Below are 23,160 nucleotides of genomic sequence, written 5' to 3' on the forward strand. Positions count from 1 at the left end.
AGCTAGTCTTTCCAAATAAACCTGTTGGACTATAACCTGGTGTTGTGTGAGTTTTAACTCATACATTAATTCAATTCACATTGAGTCGGAAACTAACCGTTGATAGTGAGGCTACCATTCCTGCAAACTACCCAATCAGGAACCAGGCTTTCCTCAGCCTAGATTAGCATTGTGACGTATCAAAACCGAGCTCCAAGCCCACTTTCCCTTATTCTGTTTCTGACATTGAGCGGGACGATGGCAGAGGAAAAGAAAGCGCAGCAACCCTCCAAGAAGGGCGCTAAGAAAATCATCAAGGAGGCGCCAGTGAAGGGTGGGAAGAAGAGGAGGCGGTCCAGGAAAGAAAGTTACTCCAACTACATCTACAAAGTGATGAAGCAGGTTCACCCCGACACCGGCATCTCCTCCAAGGCCATGAGCATCGTTCGTCAGCGATATTTTCGAGCGCATCGCGGGGGAGGCTTCCCGCCTGGCCCATTACAACAAGCGCAGCACCATCAGCTCCCGGGAGATCCAGACCGCCGTGCGGCTGCTGCTGCCCGGGGAGCTAGCCGGGGAGCTTTGTGCCCGTGTCGGAGGGCACAAAGGCGGTGACCAAGTTCACCAGCTCCAAGTGAAGGACCGCATTGTACTGAAACAAACACACATCCACAACCCAAAGGCTCTTATAAGATCAACTAGGAGAAAGTGAGGACTGTAGATGCTGGAGACCAGAGTTGGAAAATGTGGTGCTGGAAAAGCGCAGCAGACCGGACATCATCCGAGGAGCAGGAGAATCGATGTTTCGGGCATAAGCCCTTCTTCAGGAATGAGGCTGGTGTGCCAAGTGGGCTGAGATAAAAGGTGGTGCGGGGGGGAGGAATGTGGGGAAGGGACACTGGGAATAAGATAGGTGGAAGGAGGTGAGGGTGATAGGCCGGAGAGGTCGGGAAGAAGATTGCAGGTCAAGAGGGCGGTGCTGAATCCGGGGGTTGGGACTGAGATAAGGTAGGGGGAGGGGAAATGAGGAAGCTGGAGAAATCTACATTCCCTGAAACTACAACTTCCCTGAAACGGCTAAACCATTATGTTTCTGGGTAAGTACAACAAATATCTCTGCGACATTTGTGTTGATAAATGTTCTGTAAATTATTGAGTGATCGCTAATCCTGTGCTCACCTTATTCTCGGACGCAGTCGTGTGTATATATACTGAACCCGCTGCTTGGGGAGAGAGATCATATTAAACGTCACTGAGTCATTTTTGAGCTGATTGTCTGTGTCCGTGGATCTGGGCAACGGGGGAAAAAATACACCCAATGCCACCCTCACCCTGATGGCCACCTTTGTGTGTGGCTGCATCAAGCTGTGCGTGGATCCCCGGTACGCAAACACCAAGTGTCACTACGTACTACGTCACCTGTCCCCGGTGTTGCGAAGGATGGGCCTGGCCTCGCTGCCGCGGAACGCTCGGAGTGGTTGGACCGTTCCGTACCACCTGTCCTTCGTGGAGAAATTTCTGAAGAAAAACACCTTTGACCACAAGTCCATCAGGAAGTGGTCAGCACGTAGCGTCCTCGAGACCCTTCGGGAAAAGGAGAGGGCGGATCCTGTTGAGTGGTTCCCTGAGCAGACTGTCAAAGCAATTTGGCAGAATGCCTCATCGCCAGAACTTTCCAACAAGCACCAAGACATGGCTTGCCTGGTGGTGAGAAGGGCTCTACCTGTGAGATCATTTATGCACGCCCGGACTCTCAGCCGCACCGCACGCTGCCCTCGAAGCGGCTGCGGGGGGGACGAGACTGTCACACACCTCCTTCTGGAATGTGCCTACGCAGAGGAAGTCTGGAGAGAAATGCAGTGGTGTTTGTCGAGGTTCGTCCCGAGCAGCGCCGTGACGCGGGACTCCGTGCTCTACGGCCTGTTCCCGGGACGCACACCGAGACGAACATCAACTGCGCCTGGAGGATCATCAACTCGGTGAAGGACGCTCTCTGGGCGGTCCGAAACCTGTTGATCTTCCAGCTGAAGGAGTTGACCCCGACTGAGTGTTGCAGACTGGCACATTCCAAGGTCCAGGACTACGTGTTGAGGGACGCGCTGAAGCTTGGGGCAGCTGCCGCCAAGGCGCGGTGGGGAAAGACCACCGTTTAACATCTGCCTGTCTAAAGAAAAGCAGGGGGCCCATGCAGTCATTTGGGCTCTGCTGACACCTTAGCTCAATATGTGAGTGAGAAATGCACTGATCTGTATGGAATAATGATAATTCGGAGCTGTGTATGTAAATGTGGAAATATGAATGTACAGTGTATCAAATTATTCTATGCATATTTTATGAATAAAGTATATTTTGAAATTAAAAAAAAGTCTGTGTCCGTCTTACTCTTTGTTCTCTAATCAGTTCGGGAGCTACAAACCCGGGTTGTTGGGTGGGGGACCTTTGAGTTTCACCTCTGGCAGCACCCGCCGGCAATCAAAAAAAAGTTTCCCTCGGAGTTCCGTTTTAGTTTATTTTTCATTTCCAAATCCCCGCATAAGTATGGTTAGATGCTGAATGTTGTAAATGAGGCTTTCTGCTGTTGGTGAGAGACTTTGAAAATGAACCAAAATAAAACCAGAACGCCTACAGAAGTGGCAGATTAAATGTTGAGCTTTTACTGATCTATGATCGTGTGCAGTAGGGAGTGCAATGTTAAAATATTCTCGAAAGACTGCGTTCGCTATTGATCCGCTCACTCGGGATGGTTTATCAGTATATCGGGGAGCTGTTGAAATGTGAAATTAAATGATTAGTTCCGAAGTGCAGGGTTTGGCGCCTTTTTACCTTGCCGCTTGTTTTAATGTTCAGAAAATCCCATTCGAGATCAGAAATGGGCAGATTCCAGTAGGCCAGGGAATGAGGTAAAGGGAGATAGTGTAAAGTGTACACGCTTATTGTAGAAGTAAATTAACTCGAGTATTTGTGCATTCCTCAGTACAAAACTACCTCCCTGTCCGTACGTATTGGTGGGCTTTTCAAATTGTAAAAAAGCGGTTGATGATTTGGAGCCGGTACTTTCCGCCCTCCTCCCTGTGCCCTCTCCGGGTTGGGGAATGAGGCAGATATCTGATTGGGAATTGAAACAACATTAGGAGGGGCTGAACAATGGGACCAATCAAAAACGGCCGCCTCACCATTCCTCCCGAAGGTATAAGAGGCCGCAATGTGGCTGGAGTGCAGCATTTTCTGTGAAAATGCCTGTAATATTGTGACAATGACCGGAAGAGAAAAGCGCAGTGGGAAAGCTCCCCCCAAGGTCGTCCCGGGCTGGCCTACAGTTCCCGGTGGGCCGTGTTCACAGGCTCCTGAGAAAGGGTAACTATGCTGAGCGTGTGGGTGCCGGAGCGCCGGTCTATCTGGCTGCGGTGATGGAGTATCTGACGGCTGAAATCCTGGAGCTGGCCGCCAACGCGGCCCGGGACAACAAGAAGACCCGCATCATCCCCAGGCACCTGCAGCTGGCCGTGCGCAACGACGAGGAGCTCAACAAGCTGCTGGGAGGGGTGACCATCGCTCAGGGTGGGATGCTGCCTAATATCCAGGCCGTGCTGCTGCCCAAGAAAACCGCCGCTGGGGGCTCCGCTAAAAAGTGAAGAGACCATTCTTGAATCTGACAACCCAAGTACATTTTTAAGAGCCACTCACCGCATCTGTGACAGGAGCTGCATCTTCATCTGTCGGATTTATTTTACTTTTAACGTGGAGAAGCCTGAACTTTGAACCTACCATCAGTCAATTACTCTCGCCTTGTTATGGAATACTTTGAATGCCTTGGCAACATCCTTGTACATCTTTTCCGAACCCTTTCAAGTTTCACACCATCTTTCCGATAGGAAGGAGACCAGAATTGCACACAATGTTCCAATGTCCTATACAGCCTCAACATAGTCTCCCAACTCCTGTACATAACTCTGACCAACAAACGAAAGCATACCAAACGCTGCCTTCACTATTCTATCTACCTGTGACTCCACTTTGAAGGAGCTATGACCCTGCACTCCAAGGTCTTTGTTCAGCAACACTCCCTAGGACCTTACCGTTAAGTGTATAAGTCCTGCTAAGATTTGCTTTCCCAAAATGCAGCACCTCGCATTTATCTGAATTAAACTCCATCTGCCACTTGTCAGCCCATTGGCCCATCTGGTCCAGTTCCTGTTGTAATCTGAGGTAACCCTCTTCGCTCTCCACTACACCTCAAATTCTCCAACAGGAATGAAGCATATTTACATGGAGTTTATCTGTGACTGAGAAGGACAGAATTCATCTTTTACTGAATAGTTGTCACATACAGAGATGACAATTAAATAATGTGAATTTCAAACAGACATTCTATGCAGGTAGCTCATGTGCTACTCGCAACACATAACCCACTGGCAATACAACTTGATAAACTTCTGCCCATTTCTCATCTGCCTGAATGTGATATTCTCCATTTCCTCATTAAGACATCATTTTAAAGATAATATCAATTAGGGATACATTTGTATTCATTTTGCGTATGCCTTTTGATACAATTGCTTTAAATTTCCATCTTTTTGCTATAACTCAGTCAGTTTTCCTGAGCTGAAGATGTCTGCTTTGTCATCAATCTGTTCCTGGTTTGTCTCAACTATATAATCAAACAGGGTCTCTGCTAATTTCCCTTCAACTTACTTATCTATACTGTTTGATCTTTCTAGTTTCAACTGGTGACTTTGTGACCTCGTTACCACACAGTCAGGAAACATCCCAGGATATGTGTCCTGCAATAGTTCAGTTGCCTGAATTTCCATTGGCTTTTCAACCACAGTCGGCAGCACTCCTACCGGTGAATTAGCAACATCGCCAGTGAGGACAAGTTGTATTCCTGGAACTGAAAGTTTGTCCAGTACTCCTACTATGATTTCTTCCCTCATCACTTCTTACAATTGAGCATCTCTAATTTCAATGTGAATTCCCATTACTCATACCTTTTCTGGCAATAGTCCTTCAGAGGTACATATATCCTCATCTTTTAGCATCACAGATTGAGAGGATCCTTATATCTCTGATTATTGTTTCCTCTTTACCTGCTGCTCCTGCCTATGCGAGTAGACTTTACCTTCACAGTGTATGGTTTAAGAAGATCTGGCACTTCCTCCATAAACAAACTCCGACCAGCTTGTACATCCTTGATGCAGCTTTCTAGTCTCCACAGTGTTCTCTATTACCTCTCCAACAAAGTTCATTGGCTTATCCTGTTTTCCTACATCTGGCTTCTCAGTGCTTTTCCTAACCCACTAATACTGATTCCATGTGGCTTACTTTATTGAAAACACGAGAGCTTTTTCACTTCTCTTTCCCCATCAAAGGTCAATTTACACTGTTGTAAATCTTCCTTGTGATCTTCACTGAGATTTACTTTTTTACTTTCCATGTGAGAATTTCTCTTACCCACAATTATTATCCCTCATGGATTGAAATTGATTTTGGCAGCCCAATTTTGATTTATTGATCAACTCAATCATCAACCATTTCCAATGCCAGTCTTGCTGTTTTAACTCTCTGTTCTTACACATGAATTCTCATTACTTCAGGAAGTGAATTTTTGAACTCCTGTCTAAGTGTCAATTACCAAAATTCAAACTCCCTCTTGCTTCTGGTCCTCTCTCTTCTTTTGTCTCTCTTCTCCCTCTCTTCTGCTTTTAATAGTAATTCAGACAGCTTTGTTTTTGTTGCCTTTTCCTTGACATTTGCCTCTAACCAGAGTTACTTCATTTTTAGTTGAATGTTAGCCATCTAAAGATTCTGATGACGTTTCCAGCAAATGTAAGCATTGAGGTATTGCTGTAATTCTCGCCCTTTACCTCATGGAATGAAGCGTGTCAAGCTCCGGCTTGTCTGGTAATTCCAGCAGTTTGGCATGAATCACCTTTTGGAAAAATCTGAAGACACTCCTTCCACCCTCAGAAAACTCTTGATGACTCAAAGAGCTATTGCTATCCCAAGCACTACGCCCTGATGAAGGACGTATACCCAAAAGTACGATTCTCCTGCTTCTTAGATGCTACATGACCTGCTGTGCCTTTCCAGCACCGCACTGTCGTCACCGATCTCTAGCATCTGCCGTCCTCACTTTGTCCAAGCGCTGTTCAAACCAATTGAATTCAACTCCGGAACAAAAGACACTAATACTTACCATTTAGAGTCCAGCAACCCGAATCCCAAATCAGAACTATACAATAAATTCTGCAAACATCTGTAATGGAAAAGGCCTGACCCACTTCAAAACATTTCAAGAAAGTAACCCGGACCCTAACTTTACTAGTTTCTATTAAGCGGGTGTAACAAAAATATTCTAGGAGGAATGCAGCTGGTCAAACCATGTAGTTTTAAACAAAACAGTATTAATTTACAAAATTACCAAATGATACACATACAAAAGAGAACAGAATACTGAATAACTTAACAAATCTGAAAACCCAACAGATTATACCAACTTAATGATGGTGTTCCCAACATTTACAACAATCCCCATAACAGCCCTTGGCACAAAAGGTAGAATTAAACACAGGATCAAACACAAAAGGTAGAATCAAACACGAGAGATATCAGAACCATAATGGACCCACTTCCTTGGTCTCAGCAGCTTTTTCAATTGCCTGACTGCTTTCAGTCAATAGCCAGACAGCCCAAAACTAAAACAAACCAGAGGAAAGTGGAGTTGGGAAACCTGGACACTCCCCTTTCATTGTACAAGTGTTCTTCTGAAAAATGTGGAAGCCTCTTGCCTCAGGTATTATCTGTTATCTTTAATCAATATGGCCCTAAAACCCATCAACTCAAACTTTTCGGAGCCTGCGAGTTTTCCAACCTTGTGAAACGAGCAGCATCACCACAGCAGACTGGTCCAAAACGTAAAATCCCATGGGATACAGGTTAATGTGTTGATCTGCATCCAAAGCTGGCTCAGACACAGGAAATAAAGGGTAATGGTCAATGGCTGCTCTTGTGAATAGAAAGCTGTTACAAGTGGTGTCTACAGTACTAAATACCTGAGCTACCCGATGAAGGAACAGCTCTCTGAAAGTGTGCACTTCCAAATAAACCTGTTAAACTATAACCTGGCATTGAATGATTTTTAGCTAACAAGTGAGAAGGAGACATGGGAGAATAGACAGGAGGAACCTGTTTCCTTTAGCAGAAAGTTCAAAAACCAAGGATAACATATTCAAGCTAAGTGGCTGTAGAATTAGATGATATATGAGGAAAAATGTTTGTTATGCAGAGAGTGGTGGGTTTCTGGAATTTGCTGCCTAATTTGGTGATGCAGGCAGAGACCCTAATATTTTTAAAACAAAAATTCCCTGGAACTGCACTTGGAGTGTTGTAAACTGCAAGGAAAGTGGGATGAGAAAGGGCATCTTGATCTGTTTGTGTTGGCGTGGACAAGATGGGCTGAATGCCCCCAAAGCTGAATTATTTTTATGATTCTCTAGTTATCAATCAGACTCTGCCAGTCTCTGCTGTGTGAATATGTAAATATATTTACCATATACTGATATTTACAGTTTGATAACTACACCCACACATTCACCAAGCAGGAACTGACAGGTATAAACTCACATATCCACATACCCACTTGTATCAGGTGGCCCCATTCATGGAACTGTATGGGTATTGTTTAGTTTCTGAATCTTACTCAACTGGTATTAGAGTTTTATGAAAAAAAATGGAAATGGAGCAGCTCAGAGCAGGGGTAGAATCAGAGCTGTTTAAATTGCTGGCGTTGAACAAACATTCGTAATAATTAACTAAATGTTATATTGATGTTGCCAATCACAGCTGATGTTGATTTACAGGAGCTATCTCTGAGTACTTCCCTGGAGGAAGACAAAGGACCAAGACAATGGAATATTCCCTCGGTATAGAGCCAAGTGTGACCAGCTGCTTTGAACGAACAGCAGGTATGTTACCGCTATCAGAGCAAAGAACATCCTTTCCACAGTCACAGAGTGGATTGAGTCAGGTTCACATTGAGCTCCATTTCCAGAAAGATATGTTCAAACCAAGAGTTAAGCACCACCAAGTAAATAGAAGTTTATATTTTTTATCCATATTCTCAATGCATGCTACCCAGTTCCAATCAACTTGAATGAATCCTCATTCGAAATATACACTGCATTAAATGGTGCAGCACAGGAAAGTGTCCTTCAGTCCATGAAGTTGTGCAGGACATGGTGTCAAATGCCCTGCCCTTGGTCCATATCCCTCTATTACTTGCATATTAATTTGTTTATTTTAAAGTCCCTTCAATAGCTGTATCGTATCTGCCTCCATCACCACCCCTGGCAGTGCTACTGATACTACTACTCTCTATTTTAAATAAAAACCACACCTTAGGTCTCCTTTGAACTGGCCCCCTCTCACCTTATATGCATGCCTCTTAGTTTTAGACGTTTCAACTCTTGGAAAAAGATTCTGACCATCAACCTTAACCATGCACCTCATAATTTGAGAGATTTCTGGGCATAGGTTTGTTTGCTGAACTGGAAGGTTTGTTTTTAGATGTTTTGTCACCATACTAGGTAACATGAGCAGTGAGCACCTGGATGAAGCACTGGTGGTATGGCCTGCTTTCTGTTTATGTGTTCAGGTTTCCTTGGGTTGGTGATGTCATTTCCTATTCATTTTCTCCCAGCGTGGTAAATGGGGTCCAAGTCAAAGTGTTTGTTGATGGAGTTCCGGTTGGAATACCATGCTTCTAGGAATTCTCATGCGTTTCTGTTCGGCCTTTCATAGGATGGATGTGTTATCCCAGTCGAAGTGGTGTCCTTCCTCAGGTTCTGCTGCCCAGAAGAAAACTACCCGGGTTTTTCTAACTTCTCTTTATAGCTCATTCCCGCTAGACAACATTCTGGCAAACCTCCTCTGCATTCTCTCTAAATCCTCAATGTCCTTCCTGTAATGTGGTAACCACAAGTGAAAAATCACGCAACATCAGATTATAGTCCAGCAGGTTCATTTGGAAGTAGTAGCTTTCAGAGCGCTGCTCCTTCAACAGGTAGCCGTGAAACAGGATCATGATACACAGAATTTATAGCAAAACATGCAACTGAAAGGATATATTGAACAAACCTAGGTTGGTGTTCAGTGTTTCATCTTTTAGAATGGGTTGCAGGTTTTAGTCCATTAATATATACATTGTAGAACTTCTTTTAAGTCACATTCTCAAGATTACTTCAGGTTCAATTTGAAAGGATGACATCTCAGGTCAGGGAGAAAGTGAGGACTGCAGATGCTGGAGATCAGAGCTGAAAATGTGTTGCTGGAAAAGCGCAGCAGGTCAGGCAGCATCCAAGGAACAGGAGATTTGATGTTTTGGGCATAAGAAGGGCTTCCTGAAGACGGGCTTATGCCCGAAACATCAAATCTCCTGTTCCTTGCATGCTGCCTGACCTGCTGCGCTTTTCCAGCAACACATTTTCAGTGACATCTCAGCTCAGACAATGTATTAAAGGTGTAAGGTTAGAGTCTGTCTGTATCCCAATCTTGAGTCAGATAGGTTCTATTGCCAAAATAGGAATATATAAAACATTACATCAATTGACTGCCTGTGATTGTGCTCTTTTTGAGCAAAATAGAATGTATCTGCAAATATAATTCCGCAAGCGCAAATTCACCCCATAGACTTGTGTGTGTGTGTGTGTGTGTGTGTGTGTGTGTGTGTGTGTGAGAGAGAGAGAGACAGACAGAGTGCGCACGTGAGTGTGAGTACATATGCGAATGTGTGTGTTTGTGTGTGTGTGTGTGTGTGTGTGTGTATGAGTGTGATGGAGTATAAGCCTGTGAGAGGGTGTGTGGCTGGGTGAATGTGTGTGTGTGTGTGAGGGGAAGCATGTGGATGAGAGAGGGTCTGCTTGAGTGTGTGCATGTGTGTGAGTGAGTGAGGAGTGTGTAGTGTGACAGGAATCCAAGGTCCTGACTGAGATGGTCCTCATGGGTTCCAAACTTTTCACGTTACAATAGAGGTGAACAAATAGACGATGCTGTTAGTTTGAACAACCATATATGAAGTAGATAGTGAGTACAGATATTGAAGGAAACATTTCCACTATCAGTAACTGAGAAGGACAGAATTAATCTTTTGTCACAATATTCTAAATATGACCTAACCAAAGTCTTTTAAAACTGCAATATGACATCTTGACTCTTGTACTCAATTCCCTGACCAATAAGGGAAGCATGCCACATGCGTCCTTTTAGATACCACACTGAATACTTGTATGGCCACATTCAGGGAGCAATAGACTTGAACCTCAAGATCCTTTTGTACGTCAATGATGTTCAGTGTCCAACCATTTACTGTATACCTTTCCTTAACATTTGATCTCCCAAAATCCAGCCTTTTACACCTTGCTGGATTAAACTCAATCTATCATTTCTAAGCCCATATCAGAAGTGCTCTATATCTTGCTGTATTCTTTGACAAGCTTCTACACTACCCACAAATCCACCAATGTTTATATTGTCTGCATCTATTAATGATAGTTTTAATGTTACAATCAAGGCGAATAAATAGCTGATACGATTACTTTGAGCAACCATGTGTAAAGTAGATATAGAGTACAAATTGTTGTTGAAGGAAACATTTCAGCTATCAGTAACTTAATGACAAGTAATCTTTTGTCATGCATATAGACACAGCAATCAAACAATATGAATTCCAAGGGCACATTCTATGTCAAAGCCCAACATGGAATGATTCATGTGTAGGTATGTAACCAAACGTTTCCCCTCACCCCTCCCCCAACACACACACACACTTTCTCTCTCTCTCTGACTTACAATGACTTTCAAAAACATACACCATCCTGACACACATTACAATGTCTAACAGCCATACTGTTCTATTGCCATTGCAAAATGTTGCATTCAAAATGATTTCTACCCACAAATCCCTGGTCAGAGAGACCTACAGCACAGAATCTGACCCTAGAAAACTTTTGAGTCTGCACGATCAGAAACAACCAGCTAACAATTTTCATTCTGATCATGCAGCATCTATTTGCATAAATGGATCATGGTAGCAGATATTTATCACATATTTATCACATCATCATTCTCCATTTCTTCAAATTGTAGTAGAAGACTTTGTTTTGTCTGGTTCTGTCCAACTAGAAACTCTTTTTGTTTTTAGATAATTATGTACTTCTTTCAAAATTGGTTGCAATTTTCTACAAAGAACTCTGCATTCCTCTTCCCCCTCCCTGGGAGGTATCTCAGAAAAGGTGTGACATCTATCTGAAATCTGTATCAGTCGAATCTAATAGCCACCCTTCAAAGCAGCGGAGAAAGGGAAAGAAAAGGCCAAAATTAGTAGGTTTGTAGAACTGCTCATTTTATTTTCAGTCAGAGTTGAACAGTGTTGATTGTTCAATAAACTGAATTTGGTAGTTTACATATTGTGCACTGCATAACAAAAAAAAAACTCCTTCTCCTTTCCTCCTTCCTACTATAGAGTAACCAAAGAGTAATGTTAATGGTGCATCATCACACAACAGAGCAGAGTAATGTTCTGTCTACATCAGAAAATAGAAGTGAATTATTCAATTATCTCTTGTGTACAGGAATGTTATGGTCAGTCAGCTCCAATGCAGTTGAATGGCTTGTCACTTAATTGCAAATGAATTCAGTTTACATTGATTGTTAGTTCAGCAGTGTTCAGAAAAGTACATCAATATGCACTGAAACAAAAACTAATGGCATTCTGAATACGGACATTTTATATTATTACTGCCTGTTAGATTCCACACTATACAAGATATAAAAGGTCTATTGTGTTTCCTACCTTGACTCTGAAGAACAACACAGAAGTTTCTCTGTTGCAGTGTGATAAGTTTTCACTTGCACATAATTCCTACAGGCACTAACAATGAAAGAACTTTGGTTGTTTCCCATTCACTACAGGAAACATGTGCTGAGATACAGACCGGCAGCACAAGAATAACTTCACTCTCACTTAGCCACTGGATGCTGAAAGGAAAAGGATAAAATTTGGCCGCAATTATTTCCAGAAATGAATTGACTCTTAATATCACATCACACTTGAGGATATATAGTGCCCAGCAGCGCCTGATAAAGTCTACCATACAGGCATGCACACACAGTATAACAATAATCTGAGACTGAAATGCAATACAATTAAGCATCATTGAAAATAGTTCATTTACAGAGTTTATGCTACACTCAGACACAAACACACAACTAAACATGAATGAATGAGTTCAAGTAAATCTCCAATGAACCCTCTCCAGAGCTTGAGAATCTGCCTTAAATAAGGTGCCCAGAACTGAACACAAATGTGATTTGACCAATGATCTGGGATTGAGATTGTGGGAAACATATCAAAACTAGCACTATAGTTATTACAAGTAAGATGACAGCAGAACTGATGTCAAATTTTTCTTTCCATATAAATGCTGACAATCAGTCAATGACGTTCACATTCCCAACAATTACTGCAGAACTGATGCATGAGATAATGTCCCAATACAGACACAATAGGCTAAATGGTCTGCTTCTAAGCTGTAACATATCAGTGACTCTGATTTTGATGAGATAGGAGATGACATGCTGTTGTGTTGCATATTGATCTACAAAATATCACACAGAAATGGACTGACATGTAGAATAAAACTCTCACAAAAAGAACCAACAATGTCTGGGTAAAAATTAAAAGTAAATGTCTCAGTGATTCCACAGATCCCAGACTCTCTACCCAAAGAAGAAGTGTGTGACCATGATTGAAAATGATTCCTGAGAACTGAGAATAAAGCTGCTTCCCTTCTGCCATCACCCTATCTCCTCTCTCCCCCACCCACCCCGGCAGACTGAATCAACTGAAAAAAAAATCACAAAATGCAGAAAACATTAACATCCAGTCTCAAGTACAGATTAATATTGACAGTCTCAATTCACAGAGCAGGAACAGACTGGTAAACACACACACACATTCACATAGGGGAAACGGACAGGTAGAATGCACATAGAAGGATCTGCCAAGCACACATTGATAACTACATTGGTTATATTGGAGTTGGTGTTGAGGATATAATTTCTAAATTTGTAGTTGATACTAACCCAGGGAGATGAGTGATTGGGAGGATGATGCTGAGTGACTTCACAGGGAGATTGGCAAGTTGGCCAAATGAGCAGATATCTGGCAGATGAATTCCAATGCAGAGAAATGTGAGGTAATGCATTTTGCTACCAGAAACACAGAGCAACAATGCAGGGTCAATGGTACGTCTTTGAAGGTACCACTGGAGCAGAGGGACCTCGGGGTTCACGTTTATCATTTTTTGAAGTTGGCCAGGCAAGCTGAAACCTTTGTGAAGATGGCTTATAGGATCCTTGCCGTTATAAATAGAGGCATTGAGTACAAAGCTGAGGAAGTGTGCTCCACCTCTGCAAATCATTGGTCAGATCACAGCTATGTTCAGTTCTGGGCACTTTATTTAAGGAAGGAACTTCAAGCTCTGGAGAGCAATCATTGAAGATTTACTTGAATGATAACAGGAATGAAGAAATTTTCATACAAGGAAGGATTAGTGATACCAGGCTTCTTCTCCTTGGAGCAGAGAAGATTAAGAGGGGGACTTTGTGGAGGTGGGCAAAATTATGAAGAATTTTGTCGGGGAAAGTGGAATATTTTGTTACCACTAGTTGGTATGTCAGTAACTAGAGGTCACAATGTCAAGATTGTCAGCAAGAGAGAGAGAGGAGCGAGATGAGGAGAAATGTCTTTACTCAGAGGTATTAGGATTTTGGATTGTGCAGCCTGGGATTGTGATGGAGGTTGATTCCATATGAGGTATGAAAACAGAGCTGGATGTATATTGACAGTGATGAAGTTAGAGGGCAATGAAGATCAGGCTGGAAAACAATCCCATCTTTAATTATTTCCAGCTCACTAAAATTTACACAAAATGTGTAGAGTACGTTCAATTCATTGGCACGTCTGCCTCAACTCATTCACCAGGAGATCAATGGATGCTCAAGTTAGGAAGGAACAACATAAAATCTCAAATCTCTGCCATCAACAGTTAGATTGTGCCACAGTGAGATAAACTGACACATTGAAGGTTGTGGGAGAGACAATTATACAGATGGTTTTTCAAGACAAGCCCATCTTTGGAACTGACATTTTGCTGACTGAATTGGGACAAAGCCTAGCCTAGTCACAGAAATGTGACATTGCTCTGCCTTCTCTTTCTTGTCCTCCTTATTTGCTGGATTGCTACTGATCGATTTGTGAATGCGGAAGGTTGGCGTAAATGTTTCCCTCTTCTTCTTGACCTGGTTCCTCATTCCCTCCTGTATCTGTGTGCCTCAGGGTGGTGTATGTGATGCAGGGTGGTTGCTGCACTGCTTGGTCAGCCTGAAAACAGGTCAACACAGAGACGTAGTAGATAGGAGCAGGACCAACATTGGTGTCATTGTGGACAGAGAAGATTATCTAAGATTACAATGGAAATTTGATCAACTGGGCCAGTGGGTCAAGGAATGGCAGATGAAGTTTAACTAGAATAGATGGAAGGTGTTGCATTTTTGTAAGGCAAATCGGGGCATGAATTATACTGTAAATAGAAAAAGTCTGGGGAGTGTTGAACTCGGGGTGCAGATGGATAGTTCCTTGAATGTGACATTGCAGTGAGACACGGTGATGAAGGCGGCATTTGGCATCACTGGTCAGAGCATTGATGGCAGGAGTTGGGGCATTATGTTACAGCTATACAGGCTGTTGGTGAGGCCAGTTTTAGAATACTGTGTACAATTCTGGTCAACCTGGGAAAGGATGTGGTTAAGCTAGAAAGGGTTCAGAAAAGATTTACAAAGATGTGACCACAAGTACAGAGTTTGAATTGTAAGGAGAAACTGCACAAGCTGTGAGCTTTTCTCCCCTGAAGTGTTGGAGGCCGAGGGGTGAAATTACAGAGGTTATCAAACCACGTGGGGCATAGATAAGGTAAATAGGTATGGTTTTTTCCCCAAGGTAGGAGTGTCCTGGTCAGCAGGGGCAAGTTGGGCTGCAAGGCCTGTTTCCGTGCTGTATGACTCAGTGAAAACGGATGACAATAACAAACTTTGCCTGAAAGACAATCATAGTGTATAGGAGGAGATGTGAGTATTTGAGGTCATTATACAGACTGATTTCTCTTGGAAAGGCATGTGATTGGAACAAGCCTAAAACTGACCCTGACAAATGGTATTTCTCTGTAGTCTGAACAGGGTGTGGCCATCTCTGCCAAAGTGGGAAATGGATGCAGTTCCAAAATGTCCTTGAACCAATCAACTTGCTCAGCCAGAAGGTAGTTGAAGCTTTTGGAAAGGGTTAGGAGTCATGTGCAGAGCAGAGCGAGTAAGGAGTGCCGATTTCATTCTCTGAATGACCATCACGACAGTAACAGGAGAAGGCCATTCGGCTCCTCGAGCCTGCTCAATAGGATCATGGCTGATGCCCCATTCCTCACGCTCACTCTCCTCCACTTAACATGTAACCCTCAATTCCCTGACTGATCAAGAACCTATCAATCCCAGCCTTAAACGTGCTCCCTGTCCCCACATATAGCTTTCTGTGGCAAGGAGTTCCAAACACTCACAACCCTCTGAGAGAAGAAATTCCTCCTCACCTCAGTCTTCAATTTTGAACCAGATGGTTGTTTGTTCCTGGCAACAGTCATCATCAGAGTCTTAACTCCAGATCTGTTTTTGTTTAAAATTTGAATTCCAAGTTTTGTGAAGGTTTGTAGCTCAGGTTGAGGTTTAGGGTGTAGGTTTGCTCGCTGAGCTGTAGGTTTGATATCCAGATGTTTCATTACCTGGCTAGGTAACATCATTAGTGGGGACTCCAAGTGAAGCGAAGCTGTTGTCTCTTGCTTTCTATTTATATCTCTCTCCTGGATGGGGTTCCTGGGGTTTGTGGTGTTGTCATTTCCTGTTCGTTTTCTGAGGGGTTGATACATGGCATATAGATCTATGTGTTTGTTTACGGCGTTGTGGTTGGAGTGCCAGGCCTCTAGGAATTCTCTGGCATGTCTTTGCTTAGCCTGTTCCAGGATAGATGTGTTGTCCCAGTCAAAATGGTGTTTTTTTTTCATCCGTGTGTAGGGCTACGAGGGAGAGAGCAGCAGCTAGCAACAAACAGACATGTCATTAATGGAGATGGAGAGGTCCTGGAAGAGGAGGGAGGTGTCAGAGATGATCTAGGTAAATTTAAGGTCAGGGTGGAATGTGTTGGTGAAGTTGATGAATTGCTCAACCTCTTCGCGGGAGCACGAGGTGGCACCAATCAGTGTAGTGGAGGAAGAGGTGGGGAGTGGTGCTGGTGTAATTACGGAAGATCAACTGTTATACGTAGCCAACTTAGTAACCAAGACCATAAGATGTAGCAACCAATTGGCCTATCAAGTCTGCTCCACTATTCTGTCATAGCTGATATATTTCTTAACCCCATTCTCTTGCCTTCTCTTTTTGATGGTTGATCCTCCTACGGATCAATGATCTATCTATCTCTGTCTTAAATACATAATGACGTCCATCTGCAGTAATGTTTTCTCCAGATTCCCCACTGTCTGACTGATGAAATTCCTCCTCATCTCAGTTCTAAAGGTAGTTCCCTTCACTCTCACACATTTAGATTCTATACTGGGACAATTAACTGAATGTCGTCCCAGGGCCTAAAATTTAGGCATCCCCTCAAAACATGATGAAAGATAGTGCAATTAGCCATCAGTGTAACATTCCATCTTCCAATTGTGTTGTTAATTTAGTTGACATAGACATGTCCCATCTATGATTCTGATGATTGCAAACACTGTTGATTATTAATAAATTCAAATGATGTAAAAAGATTCAAAAAGTGTGGACAGACCTTCACTCCATACTATAAGCAAAGGAAACACCCACAATATTTAAAACTGGCTGGGTTTTGAAGGTTATGGTAAACTAGAGACAATTTCCACTTTCAGATGGTGAAAACTGAGTACACAAACTGCTACCGTTTTGATTTGGAGATGCTGATGATGGACTGGGGTGTACAAAGTTAAAAATCACACAACACCCAGGTTATAGTCCAACAGGTTTAATTGGAAGCAAACAAGTTTTCGGAGCGTCATTCCTCCATCAGGTGATAGTGGAGGGCTCAATCCTAACACACAGAATTTGAGCAAAAATTTACAGTGTGATGTAACTGAAATTATACATTGAAAAATTGATTGTCTGTTAAGCCTTTCATCTGTTAGAATACCGTGATAGTTCACTTCTTTCATGTGTAAATCACAAAATGTTTTTTTTTAAAAGTTGCATTCTCGGGTTAGCTGTTAACAATGGTGATAGCTAGACAATATGTTAAAGATGTTGGCCTCCTGTATGCCCTGTCTATGCCATGATGTTTAGATTGATTCTTATCTAAAAAGTGACATAATGGAGTTTTACATGAATTCATGCAGTCTTTGAGCTCATAGTTCTACATGAATGCATGCAGTTTTTGAGCAAAGTACAATGTAACTCTGCAAGTACAAATTCACCCCACAAAATATATGTGTGCATGTGAGTCTTTGTCTGTGTGTCTGTCTGGGTTGGGGGTTGTGAGTGTGAGAAAGTGTATGAGTGTGTGTGTAGTGAGTGTAGAGTGTCTTAAGTCTGTGAGGGGGTGCATGTGTGAGTGTAGGAGTGTGTGTGTCTGTAAGGTTGTGTGTGGGCGTCTGTGTGCGCGTCTGTGTATATGTGTGTCCGTGTGTATAGGAGTGCCTGTGTGTGTGAGAGTGTGTGTGTGTGTGTGTCTGTCTGTCTGTGTAGGAGTATCTGTGTGTGTATATAGTGCAATGGTGATCACCTGTAATGTGACATGAACTCAAGGTCCCGGTTGAGGGCCCTTATGGGTCCCGAACTTAGCTATCAGCCTCTGCTCGGCAACTTTTCTCTGCTGCCTGTCCCAAAGTCCATCTTGGAGGATGGTCGCCCGAAGGTCCGAGGCCGAATGTCCTTGACCACTGAAGTGTTCCCCAACTGGGAGGGAACACTCCTGTCAGTTGATTGTTGTGCAGTGCCCATTCATCCGTTGTCGTAGCCTTTGCTCGGTTTCCCAAATGTACCATGCCTCCGGACATCCTTGCCTGCAACGTATAAGATAGACAACGTTGGCTGAGTCACATGAGTACCTGCCATGTACAAGGTGAGAGGTGTCCCCACGTATAATGGTGGTATCTATGTCCACAATCTGACACGTCTTGCAGTGCCTACCGTGTCAGGGTTGTATGGAGTTGTCCTGAGAGCTGGACATCTTGCTATGAACAACGATATGTTTGAGGTTTGGTGGTTGTTTAAAGGCAAGTTTCTCTCTGAGCCACACACCATAATCACTTGAAAATATATCCCATTTCCTTCACTGTCGCTTGATCAAGACCCTGGAATTCCCTGCTCATGGTATTGTGGGCAGCACATGGACAACAGCTGTTCCAGAAGGTGGTCACCACCGTCTGCTCAAAGGGGAATAAAGGCGAAGCTCAGCCAGCGACGTCCACGTCCCCAGAGTGAATACCCAAAAACACCTGGGGGTCCCTCGTTGTGGCATACAATACATCACAAGATTTCTGTCTGCAGCAGACCTGACACTAACATCTGTTGTCCACTATACACTAAATCGAGGCCCAGTGACGTTATTGCACACCCCTGCTCCAGGTTTGATTTTTGCACACGCCTCCTGAACCAGAAACAGGGACTAACTCTGTGATGTAAGACTCTCTCCAACAGTGACATTCTGCCTTAGTAAGAGTGTTCCACTTAGACTTAGACTTAGACTTACAGTGTGGAAACAGGCCCTTCGGCCCAACAAGTCCACACCGACCCGCCGAAGCGCAACCCACCCATACCCCTACATATACCCCTTACCTAATACTACGGGCAATTTAGCATAGCCAATTCACCTGACCCGCACATCTTTGTGACTGTGGGAGGAAACCGGAGCACCCGGAGGAAACCCACGCAGACACGGGGAGAACGTGCAAACTCCACACAGTCAGTCGCCTGAGTCGGGAATTGAACCCGGGTCTACAGGCGCTGTGAGGCAGCAGTGCTAACCACTGTGCCACCGTGCCGCCCACTTATTGCATTTGTGATACTATTTTCCACTTATGCTCCTTTCTTAAGGGAATTAATATTTGTGGATGAGGGTCAGCAGGATTAAATACCACAGTTAACATAAGATCAGATGTGATGTTATTGAATGGGGGAGCACAGGGCATGGGCCGTTTCTCCGCGCCCTGATCAGATTGTGTGAGAGCCGGAGGGAGGAGTTATTAACATGACCCGGGAATGAGCTCAGTTAGAGCTTCATAACTGTCCTTACCCCTACAGTCCCAGTACCTTTGGTCAAACTGGGAGAAAATAGAATTGGGGAAATGACCAATTAATGTTTGTTTCTGGGAATCATCGAGAAAACAGCGCATGCGCTACAGTCCCTCCTCTTGTTGATTGTTCCTGACGCGCGCAGCGCATGCGTGAGGCCCTCCCCCAGCGCTGCCATTGAGGAGCATTTACTCAGTGGGTGCAAGAGGTTTGTTTGAAACAGACCGCAATGGAGAGATCAGCGCCCAGGGAAGCGAGGGAACAGCAGGCTCCTTCCAGCAGCACATCGGGATGGGAGCCTGGGACACAGAGGGGGCTCCGAGACCGGGATTGATTCGGGGTGAGTTCAGGGAGAACCGGGGGCTGTTTGTAAGAGGCCGAGCGGAGCAGGAACTGGTCCCGGAACTTGGAGTGAGCGGGCTGGGGGGAAGAGAGAGGCCTTTCTCGGGCTGTGTGTGGGCCTGCTGAGGGAGGCAGAGCGGGAAGAAGCTGCTGTGGGACATTCTTGTGGTTTTTATCCCCTAAACATTGATGGGAATTCATTATTTGGCTTCTGTTTCCCGCTGTTTTTTGCGAATAGACATTGAATTGTTGGGAAATAAAGGTCAATGATCTAAATATGATAAAAGTGCCCGTTATCCAAAGTTAGTGGATACCCAATAGTTAGTGGAAATTAGTGGAGAATAGATGAGCAACAGAATGTCCCAGTGCAGACTCAATGGGCTGAATGGCTGTATCAATTCTGTGACTGTCATAAATCACAAAATGCTGAAGAGTTTAAGGCCCAATCACAACACCCTTAAAAACTATCACAGAATGAATCTCAGTCACAGTGGATTCTGTTTTTTGAAGTTCATTCATGGGATGAGGGCATCACTGGCTAGGCCAGTATTTATTGCCCATCCCTAAACTGCTCAGGGGGTAGTCAACCACATTGCTGAGGGTCTGGAGACACAAGGATGGCAGTTTCCTTACAGGACATTAGTGAACCAGATGGGTTTTCCTGACAATTAATCATAGATTCCGTGTGATGATTGGATTCTTAGAATATTATTGCCTGCCAGAGAATTAAGCAACTTTCATACATAAAAGAGTTGAAAGTAATTGGCACTGATTGAGTACTTGACTCTCACAGTCACACAGTAGAAACTGGCAAGTATAGATCAATTCCAAAACCCCCATGTGGACACAACAGAATCTGACAGGTGTAGATTGATAGCTGCTCTCACATATTCACTCTGCAGAAACTGAAAGGGAGAGAATGATCCATAAATTCTCTCTCTCTCTCTCATTCTCTCTCTCTCTCTCTCTCTCTCTCTCTCTCTCTCAGCTACAGTCTAGTTAATACATTTACACATTTATAAATAAGATGCTGACAGATACAGATTCATAACTCCATCCTGAGATACCCAGAACAGAATATAACAGGGACAGATTGGTCAATCATACACATGTTCACATGGCAGGACATCTCAGAGGAAGACTGATAACTACATTCTCATCATCAAAACTTATTGGAACAGATTAATAGCACTCCCTGTTCCAAATCACATACATTGACATGTACAGTTTGATAATGACATGCATGTTTACAGCACAGAAACTGACAGGTAGAAATTAATAACAAAAAATGCAAGAAAATCCACAGGTTTGGCAGCATTTGTGGAGGGAACTCAGACTTAGCATTTGAGGTCTAGTGGCCCATCCTTAGAATTGATTGTGTGCATTTTCCTAGCTACCATTTGGTCTTCTCTATGCTGGGGAAACTGAGTGTAGATTGGGTGTCCACTGCGCACAACACCTACATTCTGTCCAGAACAAAATGTCCCTGAGCTTCTAGTTGCATGCCACTTCAACACAACACCCTGTTCCCTGGCCAACATCTCTGTCTCAGGCTTGCTGCAGTGCTCCAGCAAAGTTCAGTGCAAGCTGGAAGAACAGCACCTCATTTTCTGCTTGGGAACTCGACAGCCTTCTGGACTCAATATTGAATTCTCCATCTTTAGAGCAAGAGCTCTCCCGTATCATTACCCAAAACCCCTCTCACCACGCAGTGTTATCATATAGAAAGATACAGCGCAGTACAGGCCCTTCGGCCCTCGATGTTGCGCCGACCGAATCCTACCTAACCTACACTAGCCCAATAACTTCCAAATGCCTATCCAATGCCTGCTTAAATGACCATAAAGAAGGAGAGTTCACCACTGCTACTGGCAGGGCATTCCATGAACTCTCAACCCGCTGTGTAAAGAATCTACCCCTAACATCTGTCCTATACCTACCACCCCTTAATTTAAAGCTGTGTCCCCTAGTAACACCTGACTCCATTAGCGGTAAAAGGTTCTCAGTGTCGACCCTATCTAAACCCCAAATCATCTTATACACCTCTATCAAATCTCCCTAAACCTTCTCTTCTCCAATGAGAACAGCCCAAAGTGCCTCAGCCTTTCCTCATAAGATTTTCCTACCATTCCAGGCAACATCCTGGTAAACCTCCTCTGCACTCGTTCCAATGCCTCCACATCCTTCCTATAGTATGGCGACCAAAACTGCACACAATACTCCAGATGAGGCCTCACCAGAGTCTTATACAACTGCAACATGACCTCAGGACTCCGGAACTCAATTCCTCTACCAATAAAGCCCAGTACACCATATGCCTTCCTCACAGCACTATTTACCTGGGTGGCAACTTTCAGAGATCTGTGTACATGGACACCAAGATCCCTCTGCTCATCCACACTACCAAGTAGCCTACCAAGTAGCCCAGTAATCCATCTTCTTGTTACTCCTACCAAAGTGAATGACTTCACACTTAGCTCCATTGAATTCCATTTGCCACATTTCTGCCCAGCTCTGTAACTTATCTATATCCCGCTGTAACCTACCACTTCCTTCCTCACTATCCACAACTCCACCGACTTTTGTGTCATCCGCAAACTTGCTTACCCAGCTTTCAAGCCCTTCCTCTAGATCATTTATAAAGATAACAAAAAGCAATGGTCCCAAAACAGATCCTTGTGGTACACCGCTAGTAACTGCACTCCAAGATGAACATAATCCATCAACTACTACCCTCTGTCTCCTTCCAGCCAGCCAATTCCTAATCCAAACCTCTAATGTATCCTCAATGCCATACCTCCGTAGTTTTAGCATTAGCCTACCATGGGGAACCTTATCGAACGCCTTACTAAAATCCATATACACAACATCTACTGCTTTACCCTCGTCCACTTCCTTAGTCACCTTCTCAAAGAACTCAATAAGGTTTGTGAGGCACGACCTGCCCTTTACAAAACCATGCTGGCTATCCTTGATCACGTTATTCCTATCCAGATGTTCATAAATCTTATCCCTTACCATTCTCTCTAAGACTTTGCCCACCACTGAAGTCAGACTCACTGGCCTATAGTTACTAGGGCTATCCCTACTCCCTTTCTTGAACAAGGGGACCACATTCGCTATCCTCCAGTCCTCTGGTACTATTCCCGTTGACAATGACGACATAAAAATCCAGGCCAATGGCTCTGCTATCTCCTCCCTAGCTTCCCATAGGATCCTAGGGTAAATGCCATCAGGCCCAGGAGACTTACCTATTTTCATCCTCTCCAATATTCCCAGAACCTCTTCCCTGCATATTTCCAGGCCATCCATTCTAATCATTTGTGACTCCATATTCACATCAGCAACAGTGTCCTGTTCCTGAGTGAATACTGATGAAAAGTATTGATTTAGTGTCTCTCCAATCTCCTCCGCCTCCACACACAACTTCCC

The 23,160-nt window shown here is 43.8% G+C and overlaps 1 protein-coding gene and 1 pseudogene across 1 annotated transcript; both read left to right on the forward strand.

Annotated features, from left to right (window-relative positions):
* The first annotated feature begins 237 nt into the window (after window positions 1-237).
* On the forward strand, window positions 238-617 carry LOC132837320 (histone H2B type 1-B-like; annotated as a pseudogene).
* Window positions 618-3,123: 2,506 nt separating this feature from the next.
* On the forward strand, window positions 3,124-3,611 carry LOC132837321 (histone H2A, sperm-like). Its single transcript, XM_060856990.1, has 2 exons — window positions 3,124-3,166; window positions 3,244-3,611. The coding sequence occupies exons 1-2, from the start codon at window positions 3,124-3,126 to the stop codon at window positions 3,609-3,611; spliced, it is 411 nt and encodes a 136-aa protein (XP_060712973.1).
* Window positions 3,612-23,160: the final 19,549 nt, after the last annotated feature.

The sequence above is a fragment of the Hemiscyllium ocellatum genome, chromosome 49, assembly GCF_020745735.1.
Source record: "Hemiscyllium ocellatum isolate sHemOce1 chromosome 49, sHemOce1.pat.X.cur, whole genome shotgun sequence".
NCBI lineage: Eukaryota > Metazoa > Chordata > Chondrichthyes > Orectolobiformes > Hemiscylliidae > Hemiscyllium > Hemiscyllium ocellatum.